The sequence below is a fragment of the Capra hircus genome, chromosome 14 (assembly GCF_001704415.2).
Source record: "Capra hircus breed San Clemente chromosome 14, ASM170441v1, whole genome shotgun sequence".
In the NCBI taxonomy this organism is placed as follows: Eukaryota; Metazoa; Chordata; class Mammalia; order Artiodactyla; family Bovidae; genus Capra; species Capra hircus.
The window spans coordinates 61,019,053-61,034,049 of NC_030821.1; the positions used below are offsets into that span (position 1 = coordinate 61,019,053).

Genomic DNA, 14,997 nt, shown 5'->3' on the forward strand with positions numbered 1-14,997 from the left:
TGGCCTCTGGGAATTCAGGAGCCTTCTGAAACTGTATGCAGAACTTCCAGTTTGTTCATTTTTTAGTAGAGAGAGGGGAGTTTATGATCAGACTCTCCGAGTGGGGGAAGTAGGAGAAGACAAGAGGGGCTCAGGCAGTGCGGCAGCCTGGTGGTGAGGGACCCTGCTCCTTTCGCTGCTTCTCTCTTCTCCAGTTCCTGGCCAGAGTGGGCGTCGGAATGCTTGTTTTTGGCTATGGCTATTTCATTTCTCACTTTCCCCCTTACCTGATTTATCAATTCAGAATTTAATTGATATATGAGTTTGCTTATTAACTTATTGAATAAAGCTTAAATTGTGTATTCAGTATCGAAATTCTTATTTTAACAAGTTATACTTATGTTTCTGTTCAACTATGCTGAATTTGTTAAAGAAGTTTGTTGTACGTGTGTGTGTATAACTTACATTCTAGTGCTTAAACTATTAAAAGTTGTTAACAAAATTTGTGGTCTCATCATGACAGAATTTACCAAACAAAATCTTAATAGTTGTATATGTATGTATGTATGTATGTATGTGTATATATATATAGATTTAAATACACATTTTAAATATATGAGCCTGTTTTTAAGTTCCATTTTGTATTCAGTGATTAAGGTAATATATTCTATTAACATTTTGAATTTGTGTGGTGTATTTAGGAATTGTTAATGGATTGTTTAGGAATTTTAAATGAAGTAACACGTGCATATTTATCTAGGCTTTCCACACTGTAGAAGTCCACGTGACTCAGTGATGACGAGCATGGTTTCTGAAGTCTAGACCACCAGGGACCTCACCCCAGCAGCATCACTTTCCAGAGCAGCATTGTCCACTATGGCAGCCACTGGTCATGTGGGGCTGTTCAGCACTTGGAGTGTGGCTGGTGTGACTGGCTGGATTTTTAGGTGTATTTAATTTTAATCAGCCTGTGTCTAGGCAGCCCTGTGTGACCTGTGGCTGCTATACTGGGCATCACAAGATGAGGTGACTTAACTCTTCTGTGTCCCAGGTTTCCTCTCTGGAGAGATGAGATCACACTTAAGCTACCCTTTGTGGTGGTTTTAAGAATAAATACTATATTTAAGGAGCTTAACTCTGTGCCTGGAAGAGACTGTGTCCTTGAGAAGTGGTCGTTAGTTATAATGACTATTATATATTTAATAAACTAGAATTACTTTTCTTTTGAGCATTCATTTAAACCTGTTTATTTTTATTCTTCCCTTTCAGGATTAATTTATTTTTGGAAATCAAGTGCAATATTAAAAGGAAAACAAAACCACACTACATTATTGGAAGCCATTTCTGCTAATTTTATTACAGTTTAAAATTTATGGTTTGATTTGAATACTATCATGGGAGGAGCTGTGAGTGCTGGGGAAGATAATGATGACTTAATTGATAACTTAAAAGAAGCCCAGTATATCCGCACTGAAAGAGTGGAGCAAGCCTTCAGAGCGATTGATCGCGGAGATTACTATTTGGAAGGCTACCGAGACAATGCGTACAAAGACTTAGCCTGGAAGCATGGCAACATACACTTGTCAGCACCTTGCATTTATTCTGAAGTTATGGAAGCATTGAAACTTCAACCAGGATTGTCTTTTCTTAACCTGGGAAGTGGAACCGGATATTTAAGTACAATGGTGGGCTTAATTTTAGGTAATTTTATTTTTGTAAAATTCTTTTTTAAAAAGTAAGCTGAGTTTGTACTGCTGTTTCTGATTTACAGGGTTTATAACTTTGTATACAGCATATGTTTGAATGCTCAAAGTAGTTACCTTCCTTCCTTAAGGTCAGAGTAGCCATCGTTTCTTATTTTCAGCCCTGACCCCCATAGTTAACTTCGCTTTCAGTGCTAGACGTGAAAAGTTCTTGGAACTGTTTTTGATCCCCCAACCACCATCTGTACTGTACAATTGAGCAGTTGGCAGGTGGGAGGCTCAGGAGCATCTCGTAGCCTACTTGAGGTCAAGCATCCTGACAGCAGCTGGGAGAGTTTGGTGGGCCCTGGTGTCCTGTGCTGAAGTGGGTGGTGCTGTACTTGTTAGGGATCTAGAAGCATGTGGGGGGCGGAAGATGTGGCACTGCTGGGGCAAAGTGCAGGACACAGGGCAGGGAAGAGGGGGAAGAGTGTGGGTCGTTACGTGTCCGCCAAGCGTTATTTCTGAAGCAAGCATACAGCAGTAATCAAAAGGGACAGACAGCACTGCCTTCCTGAAGCTTCCTGGTGCTCACGATGAAGGCTTGGCATTGCTGAAAGCACTTGACATGGTCTAGTAACCTGTTTAGTGTTCCCAGTAACCCTGTGAAGTGTGTATTGTCATGGTTCCTGTGTGTTTAAACTGAGTCACTGAAGTTCAGTGACTTGCCTGTGGTGCCATAGCTAGGAGATGAGAGCTGTGAAGTTGAGCCTGTGGGACAAAGCATGCCAGGGGAGACACTGCTGAAAGACACGTGACGTCGGGCAGAGGATGGACAACCAAAGCTGTCACTGCTCCCTTTGGTGTTTGCTGGGCACCACCACGTGACAGGCAGGCATCAAGGTGCAACACCAAGGCCCATGTGACACAGACTTGCCCTGGGGTTTGCGGACTAGACTGGCCGGGGTGGAGAGATAGGAAGTGAGCGGTTCTTATCCCCTGTGACGTGTCCTGTGGCTGAGGTGTCTTCCCAGGTTACAAGGACGAGGCTGTGGCTTACAGTTCACTCTGGAGTGCTGGGAAATCATTGGAGGACTTTAGAGAAATGACTGTGATCCTCCTGTGACTAAGCAGTCCTGATTTTTTTGATTATCCTAGCGTCAGTATTAGTAACGTCCTTTTGGTTGCTAAAGTGTCCCAGTTTGGACAGTAAATTATGTGCTCACATCGTATGGCTTCAGGCGTTTTCAAGCCTGAAATCCCATTGCTCTGTGCTGGCTGTCTCTATACTTCTCTCCCAGTCATGGAGCCTACAGTTGTTTCACTTAAAAAGAAGCCTGTTGATCCCACTACGGAGTCAGTTCCTAATACGTAGTAACTGGTCAGAAAGGTGACATTATTTGTTTTTGCCCAGAGAGAATTTAAGCAGTTTGTATTTACGTTTGGTGATCTCTGTGATTCTGAGATAGCATTTTCATCAGGTTGGGAATCCCAGAAATCCAACTCTTGTATCATGAGAGCCTCTAGAAAAGGGATGTGGGGTTTGAGAGATCTCCAAATCCAAGGAGCAGAGTGGAGTGGTAGAGAGAGCTTCTTCCCAAAGTGGGCTTGCTGTCCTTGAGCCAGTGTGCTGCTTTACCAGCTCTGGCCACTAGTGCTCGAGTCCAGCCTCAGATAAGTGCTCTGCTCCTCCAGATGGTTAGCTGGCTCCTGCTGCAGGCGGGAGTTTTAGCCAAAGGCCTGAGGGGGGAGAAAAGGAATCACAGTTAGCAGCCTTGCTCACTCAGTCCATTCCCTAGTCCTGGTCCCTAAGAAATGGGCTTCCTGGGGCTAGCTGCCTTTGTGGGGCAGCCGCCAATTTTATTGACTTTTTTTAATTGGAGGGAAATTGCTTTACAACATTCTTTTGGTTTTTGCAGTACAACAGCATGAATCAGCCATAATTGTACATATATCCCCTCCCTCTTGAGCTTTCCACACCTCATCCCACCTCTCTAGGTCCTCACAGAGCGCCAGGCTGGGCTCACTGTGTTACTCAGCAGCTTCCCACTAGCTGTCTGTTTTACACATGGTGGTGTGTATATGTCAGCGCCACTTTTCTTAGTTTGTCCCACCCTCTCCTTTCCCTGCTGTGTCCACAAGTCCATTCTCTTTGTTTGCACCTCCATTCCTGTCCTGCAAATAGGTTCATCAGTACTGTTTTTCTAGATTCCATGTATATGCATTAATTTATTGTGTCTGGAGTGTTTCTTCCTCCAGCCTGAAGGCAGTGTGGAAACACAGACCCTTGTGTGGCAGTTCACAGGGAGGACATCTCCTGCTCCCAGGCTCCACGGAGTCACAAGTGTTGAGTCACAGGCATGACTACCCTTACTGGATATTGTTTGGGGATTCGTCTGTGTGTGCATGCAGTCAAGATCAAGGTATAATTTCTCTCCTTTTGATGGGGAAGGTATTTGATGAGAAAGATAAAAACTTTTAAAAAGGAAAGAACCGAGCCTGTAAAACTGTGATTACAGTTAATAAATCTTGGATCTCTCCAGCATCTGAGAAGCTAATCATTTTTCTGCTGCTCTCCTTGTTTGGTTTGTGTTTCTTGAGCATTTAATTGAATCAAGGAGGGGACACATCCGCAGAAATCACTTAGCACTCACTCCAGAGGAGGGTGCTTACGTGCTCCCTGTAATTATTTGAGTGTGGTGCCTCAGGCTGGGTCCTGGTGCTTCCCATGACCTTCTCTTACTAAGTTCTGCTCGCACCCTGGCACTCAGCCCTGCCCTTCAGTCACAAGACGAGGGTGACAGGTGCTCCCTGGCAGTAGCAGCTCTCATCCAGTGACGTGCTGGTGTAATCTGGGGGTCCAGGCTGAGGTGGGGAGAGGGGAGGTCTGCGGAGGAGGCCTCTTGAGGAATCTCCACCTTGCAGTCTTGAGAGCTCTTGTTCGGTGAGAGGAGGTTTATCCTCACTTCAGGAGATTTCTCATAATTAAAGTACACTTGAAGCAGTTATTCATAAATGGAATTTATTTTTGTCCCATACAGAGAAGATGGATGATTCCAAGTTCTAAATTATACCTCATTTCAGATAACTTGTTTAGTTTCCAGTTGAAGATACATTCATATTCTAAGAGTCTTCCTATGAAGAACTGTCACAGAGAATCTAGTCCTTCATTGATGAAGGTGATGCATTTTGAGAGCCCTTCCATCGCCTGTGAAGATTCCCTCCCCCAGCCCCTGGCAGCCGCGTTCCTCTTTTCTGTCTCTGGGTTTTCCTTTCCTGTGCATGTCATGTCAGTGGAATCGTGTAGCATATGATCTTTCTGTAGGCTTGCTTTCCCTGAGCATTAGATTTTCAGGATTCACGCCTGCTGTAGCATGCATTGTTGCTCCATTCCTCTTGGTGGCTGTGTGGCATTCCATTGTGTGGGTAGACCACCCTTTGTTCTTTCACCACTTGATGCCTGTTTTGAATGATGCTGATGTGAACATTCATGTGTAATAGTCTTGGTGGAGACATCCATTTTCATTTCTCTCAGGTGGATTCCTAGGAGTGAGATTGCTGGACTGTATGGTAAGTTTGTGTTTAACTTTTTAAGAACTTGCCAGACTTTTCTGGAGTGGCTGCATCATTTTCTATTCCCACCAACAATGTATGAAGTTCCAGTTTCTCCATATCTTCACTGGTGGTGGTTTGTTTTATTTTAAATAACATCTTAGTGGGCATAACATGGTATCTTGTGGTTTTAATTTGTACCTCCCTGATGACTAATGATGTGGAGCGTATGTTCCTGTGATTTTTGGTCATTCCTCTATCTTCTTTGGTGAAATGTCTATTCAGCTCTTTGCTCCATGTTTAGATAACATTGTTGGCATTCTTATTATTAATGAGTTGTAAGTGTTCTTTTAAGTACAAGCCCTTTTTCAGAAGTATGATTTTCAAATCTCTCTTCATTTCCTTTTAAGCACCCCTTTAGAAAACTCATGCCTCCCTTGATCCCTGAGAGAGAGGGAGATCCAGAGCCTCCTTTCCCCTATCCCTTTTTTTCTGGACAGAACACAGTTCTGCACGTTTCCATGGTTCTCTCTAAGGCAGATTCTCTTCTCTGCATTAAGCCAAACTTCAGTTTTCCCTCTGTCTTTTTACCCTACTTTTTTTTTTTAAGGAATTACAAAGACTATTCTTAGTACGTGCTTTATTTTGGGCTGTGAGTGAATTTGTTTTGAAAAGAACCCTTTCTTTTAGGCTACTAAGATTTTCTGAAATCAGTAAAGCTCCTTACCATTTAAACCGTTTCTTCTTAGTCCTAGTTGGGCTTCTGTGCATCTTTTTTCTGTCCATATACCCTGAAGGAAGTGGCAACCCACTCCAATGTTCTTGCCTGGAGAATCCGATGGAGAGAGGAACCTTGGGGGCTACAGTCCATGGGGTCGCAAGAGTCGAACTCGACTGACTTTGACTTGACTGACCCTGTATCAGGGACTTCCCAGGTGGCTCAGTGATAAAGAATCCGCCTGCCAGTGCAGGAGCTGCTGGAGACTCAGGTTTGATCCCTGGTTTGGAAAGATACCCTGGAGGAGGAAATAGCTACCCATTCTCGTATTCTGCCTGTGGGAAATCCCATGGGTGTAGGAGCCTGGTGTGCTATATAGTCCATGGGATTGCAGAGAGATGGGCATGACTGAGCATGCATACACATGTACAATACAAGTTTTAGAAATTTTGCAGATTTTTACAGTAATTTGAGTATATTTCCTTAGAGGTTGAAAGGCAGTTCCTTCAGTGCTGTGAAGGGTGTCAGGTGGATCTCTTGGCATCGTGAGGCGTCTTGAGTTTTTACTTTCAGGCTTAGCTCCCCAGTCTGCGTTATCTGTCAACTGAGAACAGTTGGGCTGTATTTGTGAATTTGCTTCCTTGCTGAAATGTGTCTGTAACCCTCACATCAGTATTCGTCATTGGTGCATGTGTTCGGGGAGGGGGGACAGAGTGAGTTATCCTGTGGACATGGTCCCCTGGGCCAGATCAGGGGTGCGGTCCTGCTCGTGCCTCAGGGCGGTGGCCGCAGGATGCAGTCACAGCGTGGTGCAAACAACTGTGGTGCTGGGCCAGTTTGGAGCTCATTTCTTTCATAAGAGAAAACACTCTTCTAGGGTGAGTTCTTAGGACTGAACATTGCTGACTGTCTGAGGTAGGTATATATGTGGAGTATATGCACACTCTTCCCCTGAAGCCATTGGGTGGTGCAGCATTTGCATATTGTTTTTCTGGACTTAATAGAACATAAACTACCGCAAATAATGAGTACTGACTGGATGCTTCAGAAAGTGACTAAACCTTTCTGAGTTTGTGTGTCTGTGTGAAATAATTTGTGAATCTCCAGCTTCCAGTGAGTCACTACTCTGGAGCGGGCATCCGTGGCCTCGGCGCTCTCCTCAGTCTTTCCTGGCTGAGATGTGCTGGACTAGCGCCCGTGTGAGAGGCTACCTGTGTTGCCGGGCTGCGCCTGTGCTGGCCTTCACACCCTGTGTGGGCGGCTCCTGCAGCATCAGCCTGGCCACCGCCCCATGCCTTCTGCCTGCAAAGATTCTTTCGATGGATTTCACTCCTCTTTGCATTTCCTTTATAGACATTTACTTTAGCCTGTTGTGGAAGCTTCTTTGCCTTCAGCCTGTGGTGAAGGGTGGCTCCTCTTCTGTCTTCAGGTTACCTCCACGTGCAGAGGATTCACAGGTTTCCAGCACCAGGTCTGTCTGCGGAGCTCTGGACACTGCATCTTCCAAGCTGACCAACAAACTGGATACTTGATTTTGCTGTGCTTACTGCATATCTCTTCTTCAGTGTGCACGAGATTCTGAAAGTTCAACCTGTCTCCACCTCGAGTGACCCTTCCTCACCCTAGCCAAACACCAGAGCAGTTGAGGTTGGCTTCTGCCACCTGTGTATCCATTTTGGTGACTCAAGGCAGAAACCTGAACACCACTCTCTCTTCTCTCTAATTATATTTGGTGGAATAGGCAATACATTCACAGAGTTAAATAATCCAAAAGAATCAAAAGGCATACTTTTAAAGATTTTCCTTACCTGCCTCTCCTCCACTTTGTCTGGTTGCCCTCTCCACTTGAAGAACAGCGTATGGAGCCCTGGGAACACCTGCTTCTGCACAGACTCCATTTAATGTTTATGGGGATGATGGTTGACTTGAAATCAGAAGAATTTTCTTAGGTACATGAAGGAAAATATGTATTGCATCTTAGAAGATTTCTAGCAAACCACTAAAATTAATAAGAAATTTATTTTGAATGGAATATACTTTCTGTGTAAGGTTTACTTCTTCTGTACAATGCCTCATTCTGTGATGAAATAGATGTGACCTGGCTTTTTGCCAGTATACTTACAGAGACATGAAAAATACACATTTTTAAGCTTTGTATAGATCATTGGCCTCAGTCTTACTTGTAAACCTTTTTAAATTTGGGACCATAGCTCCCTTTATGCACTTTTATCTTTCTTCAAAGAGTATTTGTTATGTGTGCCTTTGTGAGCTGCTGAGCATACAGCTATGCAGGAGACATCCCACATATCGTGTGTGTTATTTCTGAACCAGCAGCAGGAGCATTGGGTCAGTTTTGTTGGCTGTTCTTCATTTAGGTCAGGAAATAGTTGTTGAGTATCGATGTGTCTTGGTTACTTGTGACTTGATCACACGCATTGGCCCTGGAGTATCTTTCGCAGGTGAATACCCAGTGCAGTGAAAGAGTTGATGAAATGGCTTCCAGGGGAAGTGGACTGATACCGAACGCTGTTTACATTACCTTTTAAACCATGTTCTGTTATGTTATAGTTGAGCACACCTCAGTTTACTGACTTTGCTTTGGTGGAATGTTCCAGTGTAGACATGCGAGTTCCAGTCGTAAGTTACTCAGCCACATTAGACTTGGGTATTATCAGCCCTCTGGATGGAGGTATCTAAAACAGCTGGTTCTGACATCTGTTCTTGATAGTTTGACATTTTAGGAACGCATTTTACTTTGGGCCTTGAGCCCGTGGTCCATAATTGCTTAAACCAACCTTTTCAGATTTTGTTAAACATATTTCTAAGATTTGAGTGTTTAGTCACTAAGTCGTGTCCAACTCTTGTGTGATCCCACGGACTGTAGCCCGCCAGGCTCCTCTGTCCATGGTGTTTCCCAGGAAAGAATATTGGAAAGGGTTGCTATTTTCTCCTCCAGGGGATCTTCCTGACCCAGGGATTGACCCAGGATCCCGACCCTGCAGTGGCAGGTGGATTCTTTACTGCTGAGCTACCTGGGGAACTAGCACTTCTATCCGTAAGCTGAGGGAAGCCCACGGGACTGGAACTTCCTCTTTAATTACAAAACTTGCCTCACAAGGCCTTTGCCAAACCTAGCGAGCAGGTTTCTAGTCTTAGGTGTGCCCTGCTAGCCAAAGAATTTGAAGCTTTAACGTGGCAAGATTGAGTAAATGTTTGACAGTGCTTTTGTTAATATGCCTTTTTAGCATCATATAATCAAATGGAGAAACCATAGGAAAATAGGTGTACCTTAGTAAGTTTCTCTTAATTTGTATATTGGTTCCTTAATCTTTGGCTGATTCGTTTTCCTCCCCATTCCTTTATCCCCCTTTGTACTGCTTTGTCTCTTTGCACTACATTGGCAGGCTGTTCTCAGAAAGAGACCTGCTCATGTCTTCTCTCCACCTGTTACTACTGTCTCAGAATCCTTATAAATTACTCCTGAATCTTCCCAAAGATACCTGGAATTAGTAACGAAGTATCATTGCAGTTTATTTAAGGGTGTTTTCCCCCTATATAGTTGACCTTCTGTATCCAGGGTTTGAGGATTCATCTGCCGTGCAAAACTTGAATTTATCACATGCTGGCAACTGTATACATAGCATTTACATTGTATTTACTACTGTATGCATAGCATTCACGTTTACATTGTACTGGGTATTGAGTAGTTGAGACGGTTAGGGGAGGATGTACAGTGTGCAGGTCATATATGCAAATACTACTCCCATTTATACAAGGGACTTGTGTGTCCACAGTCCATAGATTTTGGTATTTTCAGGGTCTGGTCCCAGAGTCTGCCCCGCCCCATACTCCCCCGACTCCCATATACTGAAGGATGACTATGTTTTAATTCTTGCTGAGAAACTTTACACTGGTTTCCTAGAAACCGATAACTGGTTCATCTACTCCCTCTTGTGGTAAATACTTAGTTTTATCCTGATGCTTTTATTTATGGTTGTTATCTCTCTCTCTCTTTTTTTTTTTTTTTGGTGGTGGTGATCTCTCTCATGTCATTTTACCCAAGAGAGCACAGATCTGATAGTCCAGAGAGATTTAAACACACATTTAGGTTGGGCACTGCAGTAATGGGGAGAATGTGGGTAGTGTGATCAGCAAAACCTCCCATTAGGGTCACCTGCAGTACCTGGGCCTCTCCCTGAGGGACTCTCTGCCCCTGTTCACAGTTTAAATTAGAATAAATTTAATCTATTTTTACATTTAATTTAAAAATTCCTGGGTTATTCTAACGTGCAGTCAGGGTAGAGAACCACTTATAAACAGGGTGCGGTTTTGGTGCTGTGATTAACCAGTTGTGTATTTGCAGAGAGAGCATGCTTGAATTTCTGGTGATTTGTAGCTGTCTTGTATTTTATGGTATGAAAGACTCTTAACATCATTCAGGTGATTTCCCACAGACCCATTTCACACAGTAGGAAGGACCTCACGCGGAATGTGACTGGTCTGACTGCAGCTGTAGGAGCCAGAGTTGGAAACTGAGGCACGGTCTTGAATCCACTGTGTCTCCCCCTGCACCCCCCAGCCCCCTCCACCCCCCACCAGTGACTTAGTAAGTGCATCTTTAGGGCTCCTCTAGTCACGTGCCGTGTGCTGTGAAGTGGTCTTGCTAAGGCTGTTCCACAGATTAGCTCTCCACAAAGGACGGAGGGCACGGGTGTCCTCGGCTCAGGCAGCTCTCAGGTTCCCACGCCTGCCAGGGGCAGCCTTCCGCCTGCATGCCACACTCTGTCACCTTTCTGGTACTTCAGAGAGGAGTGGAGTAAGGGATATATAGATGAGAAATGGAGGTGTTGATAGGCACCTGATACCCAGACATAATAATCGGTGACCTTTATGTATAAGTTCTGATTATTGACTAACTGGAAGGTGATAAATAAGCTAATTCAAGTACCACAAAAGAAAAACATTCTCTAGAGCTTATTATTATATTGACATTTTATTGTATTTGTTACTGCTCTTAGTAAATGAACTTTTGCCAGCCTTAGAAATAATTTCTAATATAGGGTATCTAGGTTTTTCTAATAACTGTATTTGTCTTAATAAATGTTGACTTCTGTATAAGTTTCTCTTTCAGTACTTACCTATTAAAGATAGTGGTCCACTGTTAGTACTTTGATTTTTTTTTTTTAAATTGTATGACAAGGTTTTTAAAGTTAAAAAAAATTGTATGACAGAAATTAAACTTCTCTTATTTCTAAAAAGATCTCTTCCCATTGGCACACACAGAATAACGTTGGAATCTGCTCAGTGCAGTCAGATGCATGCTGTGCCTGTTAGATGATGTTAGGAAGTCTTAGGCTTTGCTTTTGCATGCCTTTTTCATTTTCTCCAGTGACAGCTTATACCTTTCTGTTAGAATTATTTTGTATTATTTATCCATTTCTTTGAAAATCGTGTACTTAAAAAAAAAAGTCTCTGAGCAGCACATCACTTTTCGGTTGAAAAAGTGCATGCCTGTGTTGACACACTTTAGACGACAGGGTGTAATGGTGGAAATGCCTCTTCCCACCCAGACCTCTTTGTCCCCTTCTTTGGAAGCAGCTGCATATTTTTCCGTTTTCTATGTTCTGTTTTTCTGTTCTGTTTAATACAGGTGTCAATTGAACTGTAATAAAAAGCCTCACGTACACTTCTATCATATCCTCGATGTGTTCTACTTGTATATCACATTCTAAATAAATGAGATGTTGGTGACATTGCCATATAAGTTCTGCCTTCTATTAGTGCATTCTTTTCAGTATATTAATTACTGTTTCATTTATTAGTGATAATAAAGATATACCTCCATGTTATTTTAAAATTAAGTCCATCCATTAAATCATCAGTGGTGTTTGTATCAGAATTAATGATAGTATGTACATTTATCTGTCAGATCCATTGTATGTTAATGAAGTTGTCTTTATTTTGTGTCAAGGTGATGTGAAAAAGTCTTAAATTTTCTTAGCAGACTTTAAGCCTTATTTCTAAAAGTTGCCACTTTGCACTTAGATATTATATGAGCAGAAAACAAGAAAAGGAAAATGAGACCAGAGCTGTTTTAAGTGACAGCGTATGTAGTCCCTTTTGATCCAGAGCACTCAGGTTGATTCCCTCTGCTAGTAAAGCAGTTTGAAATACTGAATAGCAGTGTAGATTTCTACATTCTTTACTTGACACCTTTCTTACAGTGCTTATTCATTCAGTTTTATTGGAAACTTCAACCCGAGAAATATTGACCTTTTAGTGATCTCTCATCCATACAACTAGATTCTTAATAGTTAATGAAAATATAAAAGTCTCTTAATGTTTTACATTCAGTGGATTACTTTAAAAGGGTAAAAGAAAAATTAGATTTACTAGAGCAATATTTTCCTTACTATGTTTATAATATTAAGTAATTGTGTAATTTGAGGTTTTTAAATGAGGAAAACTTTATTCATTATCATTATTCATCATTGTCTCAATGGACATGAATTTGAGCAAACTCTGGGAGATGGTGAAGGACACGGAAGCCTAGTCTGCTATAGTCCATGGGTCGCAAAGAGTCGGACACGACTGAGTGGCCGAACAACAACAAAACAAAACTTTGTTCAGGGTTTCTTAGCCTTTTTTGTTGCCTTAATGAAGTCCAAGTTTTCACACTACTCAAGATTGAATACTAAATTAAAAAGTGACGTCACTGTATGTACTTCTCTGTTTAATTTTTTTGCCATTTTCATTTATTTAAAAAAAAATTCTAATTTTTGTCTATTTGTCTTTGTTAATAAGGAATTATAAGAGATCTTAAATAATATTGAATGGATGCTCTAATTTGCAGATAAAGGCTAATGGTTTGATGAAACAAAAACAAGTGAATCATTTAAGATTACATTGATCAGAATAACTTTAAAAAAGTATAAAAGCATTGCAAAGGAATTTAATGCTCTTATGTGGTATGATGGATCAAGTTCCTTTTTACTTTTTTCATCTAAATACATTTTTTAAGTAGCATCAGTTTTTTTTTTTTAAAACAAATCAATAGAAATACAGTAGGTTTATCTGCTTTCGACTTGAAGATGGTTTCCGAACATTTTGGTTTAATTTTTGTCATTAGGTAATTCCTAGATTACAAGCTGGTATTTTCATACCCTTCCTGTACATTCAAAAATGTTTATTTGAATATGAATGTGATTTCGTGGTTATTTTAAAGTTCTTCGAGGTCCATAGCACTCCCATATATGTTATGTTTTTAATAGCATTCAGTAGGGGCACATTCAGGTAGTTCCAAAGATATGTACCAGATAACCAAAAAATAACACCCATGAGCCAACCTCCCCCACAACACACACACTTTTTTCTGGGAGACCAGTTACAAAGTAAGATAAAAATATAACTAAAATTTTGGGGAAAAAAATGTAGAGTGACAAACCCGATTGGCTCAGTGTCAGAAGTCTGGGAGGAGCAAGGTGACTAGGTGAGATAGAGTGTCACTGTCAGGGGGTCGCAGGGCAGGCAGGAGGCACAGTCGCCTTAGGAAATACGAATCCAGGTGGTCATGTTCTCCGCCAGGACCAGGGTTGGGGAAGGAGCCATCCTGGGACTGCCCTCTGCACCTCATTCCTGGATGGTCACCCATCCTTGGCTGTGTGCAGGAAGAAATACCGAGTAAGAAGTGAGAAGTGCATTGGAACAGGAGTGTCAATCAGCTTTGCCCAGTGACCACGCTCCTCTGGACACTGGGAGCTCCAGGGACAGGGTGTGGTCTCAGCCCTGGAAGAATTTAGTACTCACTGGGCAATGGGGTGCACACCTGTGTCAGCCCATGGATTGAGACATTTCAGAGTTAACAAAGCTTTTTAACAAGTGATAAATAATGGTAAATTTTGATGGCAAAATGGAAAACAATGGCAAATGACTTAAACTTCATACAGAAATGTGATTATTTCTTGGGCAGTGTTGTCCTGACAGATAAACTACACTCCTGAGAGAACTCTTTATGACTTACTTTTTTAAAGCAATGTAAATAGATTTCCATATAGCTTTATAAATCTGTGGCTAGCAGATACATTTTGAGTTCTCTTTAAATGCTCCTGTGCTAGATAAATGAACAGAAATTAAAAGAGCTCTGTAAAGGCATTCTTAATATTGTTTATAAATGCTGCTGCTACAATTGCAGGTCCTTTTGGAATAAATCATGGGATTGAACTTCATTCAGATGTGGTGGAATATGCCAAGGAAAAACTGGAGAGCTTCATCAAAAATAGTGATAGCTTTGATAAGTAAGTATTCATATCTATGGTTTTGCTTTGAAAGCACTTGATACGTAGGTACGAGTGACATGTGTGTTCCTCACTACTGTTAGTTTATTGATCCTGGCTTGAGTGCAGCAAAAATCAATACACTATAAAATGCAAGAGGAAAGTAAGTTAGAAAACTATGTTCTAATTCTTACTCTGTGTAAACAAATAGTAGATTACAAGTAAATAACTTTTATGTTTTAATTATACGCTATTGTCACTTTATTAGTAGGGTATTGTTCCATTCATTAAACATCACACAGGTACCTTTTCTGAAGATCGAAGGTAAAGATGTTCCTGGCCATAGAATCTTTGGCAACTGTGTTTATACCTTTGGGGATAGTAATTAAATACGAGTGATACCTCTTAGCATATGGAGGACTTTTTCTTAAAAACATAAAGTTACTTAATAATATAGCTAACTGAAATTATCATAGAAATATTTCACTATATCCTGTGAGAGCTGTGTTTTGAGAAATCTGTTTATGAAACCATTGTTCTGAACTACTTTCCCTTGGGGAAAACACTGCACAGGCATTGGTCCTTGCAGGGAAGTCTGTTTGGTGTGCCATGTCCCTAACTATTCAGCCAGCAGTGATAGTAATGTGGATAGTACTGTGAAACTGAAAAATTTAGATGGCATTTCTCTCTCAGCTAGTCATATTTTCAAAGAGAGAAAGGCTAACAAAGGATGAGAATTGAGCTTAGAACTTAGTCCCTTTACATGACAGAGCTTTGGTCCAGAGTTCCGGTC

General features: G+C 41.6%; 1 protein-coding gene across 13 annotated transcripts in view; it reads left to right on the top strand.

Annotated features, from left to right (window-relative positions):
* The window catches only part of PCMTD1 (protein-L-isoaspartate (D-aspartate) O-methyltransferase domain containing 1), a 48,364-nt gene that overhangs the window by 17,535 nt on the left and 15,832 nt on the right, over positions 1-14,997 (top strand). For 10 of the 13 annotated variants that reach the window (XM_018058517.1, XM_018058518.1, XM_018058520.1 and 7 more), the window contains 2 exons: positions 1,249-1,680; positions 14,123-14,225. In XM_018058517.1, the coding sequence (XP_017914006.1) occupies positions 1,374-1,680; positions 14,123-14,225 (410 nt within the window). In that variant the 5' untranslated portion in view covers positions 1,249-1,373. Of the gene's footprint in view, positions 1-1,248; positions 1,681-7,360; positions 7,881-14,122; positions 14,226-14,997 lie in introns of those variants that run through there. The other 3 variants (XM_018058523.1, XM_018058522.1, XM_013969161.2) reach the window with 2 other exon arrangements.